The sequence below is a fragment of the Glycine max genome, chromosome 10, assembly GCF_000004515.6.
Source record: "Glycine max cultivar Williams 82 chromosome 10, Glycine_max_v4.0, whole genome shotgun sequence".
NCBI classification, from domain to species: domain Eukaryota; kingdom Viridiplantae; phylum Streptophyta; class Magnoliopsida; order Fabales; family Fabaceae; genus Glycine; species Glycine max.
In genome coordinates, this window is record NC_038246.2 from 4,079,126 (window position 1) to 4,088,323 (window position 9,198).

The 9,198-nt window shown below is 30.9% G+C and overlaps 1 protein-coding gene across 1 annotated transcript; it reads right to left on the reverse strand.

Annotated features, from left to right (window-relative positions):
- Window positions 1–4,743: 4,743 nt before the first annotated feature.
- LOC100799009 (probable pectate lyase 4) lies at window positions 4,744–8,824 on the reverse strand. Its single transcript, XM_014762592.3, has 5 exons — window positions 8,467–8,824; window positions 7,987–8,338; window positions 7,511–7,721; window positions 7,341–7,409; window positions 4,744–5,913 (listed from the first exon to the last, which is right to left on the reverse strand). Exons 1-5 carry the CDS (start codon window positions 8,696–8,698, stop codon window positions 5,638–5,640), a joined length of 1,140 nt encoding a protein of 379 aa, XP_014618078.2. The 5' UTR covers window positions 8,699–8,824; the 3' UTR covers window positions 4,744–5,637.
- Between the last annotated feature and the right edge of the window lie 374 nt (window positions 8,825–9,198).

The window sequence follows — 9,198 nt, forward strand, 5'->3', positions numbered from 1 at the left end:
GAAAAATAAAAATTAATTTTATTAAAGCTTAATATTGATATCCTCTTAGTTTGGGAACTAAATAAAAACTTAGTTTGGGAACTAAATAAAAAGATTTATGCACTTATGATGAAAATTTGTTAAAAAGTCAAATTTTAAGATAGGTGTATGAGCTTTTCCCTATAAGTAAATAGCCTTGCTACTAACAAAAACAGAAAACTTGAAACAAAGTGTTACAAAAAAATATCAAGATTGTTATTTAATTTATGTATTTGTATTGGTAAAGATGTTTTACATCAGTTAAGAATACGGGTCAAATATTTCCTATAAGTCTCTTTTCTTGAATTAATTTTTGAGAGTGAATCTAGTTAATATTTAATATGGTACTATACATCAAGTATATATATTCAGTCTTAAAATTATTAACCTACTAGCAGATGTCAATCGTGCAAAACCTACACTTTAAATATCTAATCCTCTTAATTATAGTGTGTTAAAATGTTCCATATTAACTAGAAATATAGTTAATAAGACCAACAGTATTTTCCTCTCAGGTTAATATCTGGAAGTGAGTTAAACTTAATTAATTTCTAATATCAGTAACATGGATATTATAAAAACATCAACCATGCAGTGATCTTTCATCGATATGATTACTCCCTGTTCATTTTCTTATGCTGCTTCTTTAAAAATTAAACTATTAATGATAAAACATTATAGTGAACTTGGACTTCTATACAAGTTAACATGAATGTTTAAACATGTTTGGAGATGGAATAAAAAGAAAAGAAAATTAAAAAAGGAATACTTCAACAGTGAGAAATATTTTTGGTTCATAAAGAGAATATTGGACGAAGAGGTGTTATAGAAACGATATATCATGGGAAAAGAAATGCTATAAATTTCAAAGTTGCGGCTTCCAAATTTGGATACAAAACGAGTGGTATGACTCTTTAATAATTTGCCCCAAAACTGGAATTCAAATAACAACTGCCAATAGAATAAAATAAAATAAAAAGCTTCCTGAAACAATACTAATTGGGAAAAGGAGGTAGGGGACATGACCTTAGAGAATCTTACATTAAGACAAAAATATGTCCAATTATATAAACAAAACAACTCTCATTTTGAGATGTCTTAATTTTACACTCATTCAACGCAACAGTATACTCTATTTCTCTTCTATTTTTATGTTGAATAATGTCATGTCTTTAATTTCCACAATTTTTTCTATTATTTTATAAACAATATAAAATGCATTCATTATTACCATACAAAAAATAAAAGAAAGATTAGTAAAAAATATATTATAAGACAATTTAGAATTGTTCTGTTATTATATTATTAATCACATATATTATACTATAGTTTTTCTATGTTCCTCTTCTTTAAGGGCGTCTATGCTCTTTACAAAAATGTCCTCAGCACAATTCTTGTTATAACAGAGTTGTGGATACTATGAATCTTATCATATTATCTACTGTTGATTTGAAGTAATTAAAGTTTATAAGTCATAAGATGCTTTAATATTTTAAGTCAACGTTGAATGAAGTATTATTAATTTACAAATCTAAAAATAAAACCCACATTTATATTATGTTTTCAATTGTTTCTACACTCGAATTTTCTCTAGTGTTTTTCAAATTACTATCATAGATTAAATATAGAATATCTTGTTCCAGACTTACTTTTTGGATTCTTTTTAAAGATCATATATATCTCCCAGGGAGACAACGTTAGTATTTAATCCTATTATTCCTTGAATACATAATGTTGTGGATAAATAAATTATTTTAGGCATAAATTATTTTTTTCCTTTTTTTTATTTAAACAATATTTTAATTCATCAATGCATGTGATGAACATTAATGTTTTTTCTTTCTAATTTTCTCTTATCAACGTTGATTATGTTGCAGCTTTATTTGATTATTTTTCAATTCTATTTAACTAACTATAATTAATTAATGGAGGGGCGCATCAAAAACCAAACTAAGACATCTCCAATGTAAGTTTTTTAAGCGAGCTTCTTTTGGCATATGCAAAGTTATTTTTTTAGTTACTACAGTGTTATATCATTCTTAAAATGTTTATACAATTTTGTTTTAATGATAAAAATTTAAAAAATTCACATTTTTATATTTTTCATGTACTTGTTTGATGCTCGTTGATGCAAAGAAAAAAAATTTAATGCTAAGAAACTATTCTTATTCTAAAGAAACCTACAATGTTACGGAGATTTTCTCTAATAATGAGTTTCTTGAAAAAAAAACGAATTATTCTCTTAAAAAATTCATCAAACACCTTCCATTAGATATGCTCTAAGAATCATATAGAAAAAACATGTGAAATGAATATATCAAAGAAATTTATGAAATTTACATTTAAAATATTCTTTTACATGTAAAAACAAAAAAAAATAGTTAAAATCATAAAAATGATAAAGGATAGTTAATTGTAAGAAACTTGTTAGTAGGCCTCCGGATGGATCAATGATCTAACTCAACCCAATTATATTGAGATATATTTTAAAAGTATTTGGGTTAAATTAAATCTGATTTAATATAGATCCAATTATATTCAAATTGGACAATGGGTTTTAAATTGTTAATCCATCATCGAATTCAACCCAATCATATAATAATAATAATAATAAAATATTAATATTATTAATAAGAATATAATAAAGGCTAACATGTAATTTTGGTTTCCCTAGTTTCCAAAATTTATGATTTTGGTCCCCCTTATTTTTAATTATAATATTTGATCCCCTAATTTATAAATTAGCGACTTGGTCCCCTTGTAGATTATTAGAAAATAATTTCGATTAATAGAGTTATAAAGTTAATCATAAATTAATTAAAAATTATTAATTATTAAAAATTTTAATAAAAATTATTAACACTAATTCTCCACAACAATATGCTCTTCTCTTCTTCTTAAACACCTCTTCAACCTCCATAGCCGCATGCGACTCCACTGACAACAAGTTCATAATCTTTTATTAAAGTTTTTGAATGATAAACAATTTTTATTTAATTTTAATTAATTTAATGACTCTATTAACCATAATTATTAGTTAATGATTTACCGGGGGACCAAAATTGTTAATTTATAAACTAGGGGACCAAATGTAACAATTAAAAATTAAAGGGATCAAAATCATTAATTTTTAAAATTATAGGAATCAAAATTGTAATTTAGCTTATAATAAAATACAAAAATAAAAATAATGAAAATTTAAAATTTTTGTATGCAACAAATTTACATATTCTATGTAATTATATTGTACATTTTAAGAAAAATTGTTTTAAAAATTTTAATTTTTAAATTCATGATCCAACCTGATCATTATCAGATTGGATTAGATTGAATTTGACAACAAAATATTAAAACCTGATCCAACCTAAAATTTTTTAATTAAATTAAATGATGAGTTTTCCCAAATCCAATTCAACCCAACTTGTATACACTTTGTTTGTTAGCAATAAATTTTGGAGAGAACAAAATCCTAAATTAAAATAAAACATTTTCCAGTAATTATTTTGTTGCTCAATTGCTTATTAGTTGATATGCTTCATATGCCAATATTAGACATATACGCCTTATAACTAGGCAATTAACCTGTTAATGTCGGCCTATGGAGAACTGTTTTCCTACAAATTTGATAGAAGAACTGATTAATGATGATAACATGAGCTTGGCTGATGAGTAGTAGAAGAATTCAACTTCACCAACTGACAAACATCAATAAAAAAACCTTGATTTAATTGTAAAATTCATCCCTCAATTTTGTTGTTTTACTATATTGGTTCCCTTATCACTATTTGAGATTCTTTATATTTCAAAATTTGAGTCTTCAGAGTTAACTTTTAAACGTTGACTAAAAAATTGATCAATATTTTCTTAAAAAATAAGAACTTTAAAAATACTTGAAAAATAATTAGAATCATGGTCCTTGGAGTGAGAAACACTCTTTTACCATTACACCCAAATGCTCATTTGAATATTTAGTATAAAATATAGCATTAACATAAGTTTAATTTTATGCAAAAATAGTTTAAAATTCAATTTTTTTAATTTATATTTTTATAATCTTATATATTAAGTTTTAAAATATAACATATAAGATTAAATTTTATTTTCACATAAATTAAAATATGTATATTTATATAAGTTTTATTTTTATTTTATATATTATATTTATTTTTTAAAATAATACTTGTGAGTTAGTGAAAATATTTTTTTAATCTATATTAACAAATTCACTCCTAGGACCATGGTTCTAGTCCTTGCTTAAGCATTTTTAAAGTTCTTATTTTTTAAGAAAATGTTGGTCAACTTTCTAGTTTAACCAATTTTTAAAATTTAAATGTGAATGATTAAAATCAGCAAGTGAATTTTGAAATATAGGAAGACTCAAATAATGATAGGGGACCAATTTGGTGAAATTAAACCAAAAATCTTTTTGTTTCAAAATACTCAATTTATTGTTAACTATGGCAAGAAAATTTTATTCATGATAGGAAATAAACACGGATTCTTTAGCTGTATAGATTGATGGGGGACATTAGTAAAAAGTTTTACAAAGTCATTCAATAACAATCTATCATGTATAATAAATTTGTTGACTTTTAAAATTATTCAAACAGTGATAATGATCTTTTACATTGTTGGTGTTCTCTATTATTGATTTACTAATTACTTATTATTAAATTCTAATAAATTTTATAAAATCCCCGTGCTCTGCTGATACTAGCTGGTTTGTACAAAATTCCAAGTTTAAACCTTGTTCTAGGCATTTTACACACACAAACGATATCGGTGATTGCTTATCTCATTTCTTTAAATGGTTTGTACATGTGTAGGACGATTGCTTATCCAAGAAACTTTTCTTAACTACTCCTTTTCTTTTTTTTCTTTTTTCGATAAGAACCTTTCTTATCTCATTTCTTTAAAAGGACAAATTTTAATTTTCTAACTTTTCTTTTTTGCCTGTTCTAACGTTTGAGAGGGAACACGGACAAAGACGCTTTATTTTGAAACAAGTTTAGTTAGTGTACATTGTCTTGTTGAAAAACATAGGGGATTGGTTAATTTGTAGTTTACTGTCTTGTCAATAGCCATAATAATTTAACAAACGTGGGTACCTGTGATATGGGCGTTGTGGAAACACCGGAATGACATTAAGTTCAATGCCCTTGTGTCAAATTCAGAAACAGTGCTTTGGTAATATTAAAGGGTTCGATTGTTCTCTCTACATATGGAACATTGACCCTTTTAAGTTGCCTAATGCAGCTGCAGTACATATATTGGGTTCCTTCTGTGCTATAGGAATGATGGGTATGCACTGGTAGCTAGGAAGCTTTGGCTCTGTAATATTGTTGCTGTATTGCTCTTGGCACCCTTCTATGTGCACGGGCAATCTTTGTACTGCACCTTTTGTGATTGGTTATGGAACTACTTGTGACATAATCAACTTGTAATATATATAAAACAAGTTTTTTGCAGTGCAAAAATAAAAAACGTATAGTACTTATTTAATAATACGTAATTAATCTATATTTTATATACACCAGAAAGTAACATGCTAGAATAGACTTGGGGGGGGGGGGGGGGGGAGGGGAAAAAATCAATTAGGGAAGTTCCGTTTCCCCCGGATTAAAGCAACACCCTAACTTCCAAAAGTCTATTATGCCCCAAAGCCCCAAAGGGTCCAACCGCCGGGCCAACAAAAAAATGCCCTCCAGTGCAGTGAAGAAGAATCTGTTTCAGATCATCTGTAGGGGCTTCCACTGTCCAAGAGGGATAGTGTTCACTGGGGTGAAACATGTTGCATGAAACATCCACAGCCATTAATCCCGCTTTAGCACCATTTAAGAATATGTCTCCTTCAGACATTATGGTACCAGTTGCTCCCACTTCCTTGTCTGCTGCCTGCGGCGATGCCACCAATTTAGTATTGTTATTCAAATAAAGAACCAACAGAAATATTTTTTTATAATATTTCATCAGACATCATAAATAATCAATTCCATTTAGAATAAAAGGTTGTAGAGAGCATGTCCTCTGATTCAAGTGTCAATTTGATGCATATGACTAATTATTTTTTCTTCTCTGAGGTGAAGAGAATCCAATACCAACAGACTCTTCAGCACAGAGATTTTCTATTCTCAGAAGATTAACTAAGTGAAAGGCAACCAAATGCCAGAATTATCCTCAACAGAATACAGATTACAGATATAAATATTAAAATCTTTCTTTGAACTAATTCTGATATGACAAAAATCTGTTAACCTCAAACTTAATTTTCAACTCTCTATGCCTATGAATGTTGGTATTTAGATGATACAAGTTGGTTGGGTGGTTAAAAAGGAGGGAAAGGTTGTAGGTTCGATCCCTCCTCCTAACAAAAACTAACAATTAACATTTGGCGATAAAAAAAAAAGTGTGTTTGTTTGGATATCTCAAATGTGCATATCCAAAAATTTGAAAAGATGCGGAAGCTAAACTATGTTGCTTCTAAGTGGACATGAATCCTCTTTCTAAAACACTGAACCAAACATTTGGCGATAAAAAAAAAAAAGTGTGTTTGTTTGGACATCTCAAATGTGCATATCCAAAAATTTGAAAAGATGCGGACGCTAAACTATGTTGCTTCTAAGTGGACATGAATCCTCTTTCTAAAACACTGAACCAAACAAGCTATTTAGCTGAAGTCATCCCAGAACAGAACTGCTGCTACATTACTAGTGAACAATGCCACATAGATGAACCAGAGGTGGTGCAAGGCCAAAGAATTCCGAAATTTGGTAAGGTTAGGCATTCAATGATGGGATTGTCTACGAAATAGCCACAAAAGCAGCTTCTGACAGGAATCTGATATATACTGAGAAGTGAAAATATCATCAAAGAATACATTTCCTAAAAATGATTTTGAATCTAACGAACCAGGGGGGGCATAAATAACATTTACCTTTGCTATCTGTAATACTTTCACGGGCATATCTAAAAGCAGGTAATGAAGAGATTGTGGATAGATAACAGTAATAACATCTAAATTATGTCAGACACTATAAAAAAGAAAAAAATGATGCAATTTAGTGTAAGATGAACAAACAACTAAATAACTAGTAAATTTGTTGTACTACTACCCCATCTGTTGGTGTCAGAGAAAAAAATATTAGCATATCAAGCCAGCTAAACAAACTGTAAAATTATCAGATAGAAATCAAGTGATCAATATCACGAGCCACATATTCATACTTCATTTTTGCAAAGATCAATTAAAACATTTCTGATAATATGTGATTTTCAAATCAAGATAAAAATCACTTGGCGCTAAAGAAAAGAACTAGACAAACCTGCTCAGTAAGGTACTTAAATGCCACCTTTTTCTGTCCTGCTTCATAGATATTATGTTGCGAGAATATCTGGCACAAAACATATAACGCAAGTAACATTAACTTCGTGCGTCATTCAAATTAAACTTGTTTTGAAATTCACCCTACGTGCAATTCCAAACTCAAATCACCTGGGATTCCACACTAGCACAAACAGCATATATGCCCCAGTTTCTGATATAATTGTTGTACAGATGCACTTTTGCGAACCTAACACGAGGTTGCCTCTGTCGAGTCCCATTGAAAAAACAATGGTGTATGGTCACCCTCATGCACCTATCTCCAACATGCGAGGGATCAGCCCCAATGAGCATGGCTTTGTCATGCTGGGAGAAGTGACACCTGAACACAACAACACTCATTCAATAACGAAGAACATAAAACAAAAATGGCATGGGATTGTTCCAATTTAACACAATCCCAGTTTAACCAGAGGTCTCGGGTACGAGCCCCTGTTAAATACTAGAGGGAGACCCTTGTTGTCATGGTGTCCATAATGGTCATACCCGGTTCAAACAGAATAGTCTTTAGTAGAAAACACATGTGGTATAGACCAAAAGAACATAAAACAAAAAGCATAGATAAGAAAACCGGTGATTGATGGTACCTTGAAATAGTAATGTCTGTGCTTTCTCGGGTGATATCTATGAGCCCATCATCAAAATCACTAAGCGTGCAACGATCAATCCATATGTGCTTGGAATTAGGTTTGATCTGAATGGCGTCAACATCATGCCCTCTGCCTCCTTCGAACTCCAGATTACAAATTATCACGTGCTCGCATTCCTTCAGCCGCAAGCCTTTTCCGCTGAGTTTGATCCTCTGGCCACGACCATCGATGGTCTTGTGAGACGACACGTTCAAGTAGGAGGAGAGTTGAATGGTGCCGGAAACCTCAAACACAATCCACAGCGGTTCTTTTCGGCGACACGCGTTACGCAGCGACCCCGGTCCATCATCTGCAATCATAAAGTTAGTTTTAGCTTACGAGGCGCGGCGAGGATTGTCCTTCACTTATACACTTTATTTGGGTCATCGAAGTGAGTGGGATGTTCGACATGAATTAAGAGGGGATGAATTAATTAACCTGCGAGAGATGTGACGTGGTGAAGGGGACCGTGGAGGCCGCCGATGGCGAAGCGACCGAAGCCCTCGGCTTGGGCGGCGAGGGAGCGGAGAGTGGTGTCGACGTGGGTGTAAGGAAGAGAAAGCATGTTGGAATTGGAGGTGGTTGGTGGTGGCTGAGGATTGTATTTATGGGGCGGAAGAACGGAGTTACCGTGTTTGCGATGCCATTGTGAATGATGAGCGTTACCCATTTGAGGGTGCTAGACGTTTCAAGCTACGATCTTCAGTTATGTTGGATAATTGAAAGGGACAACACTGAATACTGAAAACTGACTAATGCTACTAAGTTTGGTATTGCTAACGATTCTTTTCTTTCACCGTTACTGTAACCACACTACCGATATTTGTTAACACTTAACAACAACAACAAAAGGCATGGGAGTTACTTTTGCCCAAGCACGCAGGTTATAATGTTTGGATTATATTCTAATTCAGAGTATATACATTTGGAAGGGAAGAGACAAATGAGAAAGAAACTAGAAAGAAAATTGAATGTAATAGATATTATAAATATAATGAGAAATTGAGAAAAATGTGTAAAATAAGTGTAAACCATCAAGTGAGATGGCATAAAATATGGAAATGAGAAAAAAAATGATGTTATTACATTTTATTCTTAAAAACAATTAGGAATAATAGAATATGGTAAACTTGTTTCATTTTATGCCTATATTTTTAAGCTTAATGTTAT

Coding starts and splice junctions, on each gene's coding strand:
- LOC100799009 (XM_014762592.3), bottom strand. CDS start 8,698: ATGGGTAACGCTCATCATTCACAATGGCATCGCAAACACGGTAACTCC. Junction 7,410..7,510: donor GTGCTAGTGTGGAATCCCAG/GTGATTTGAGTT, acceptor GTTTTGTGCCAG/ATATTCTCGCAACATAATAT. Junction 5,914..7,340: donor TTAAGTACCTTACTGAGCAG/GTTTGTCTAGTT, acceptor GCATCGCCGCAG/GCAGCAGACAAGGAAGTGGG.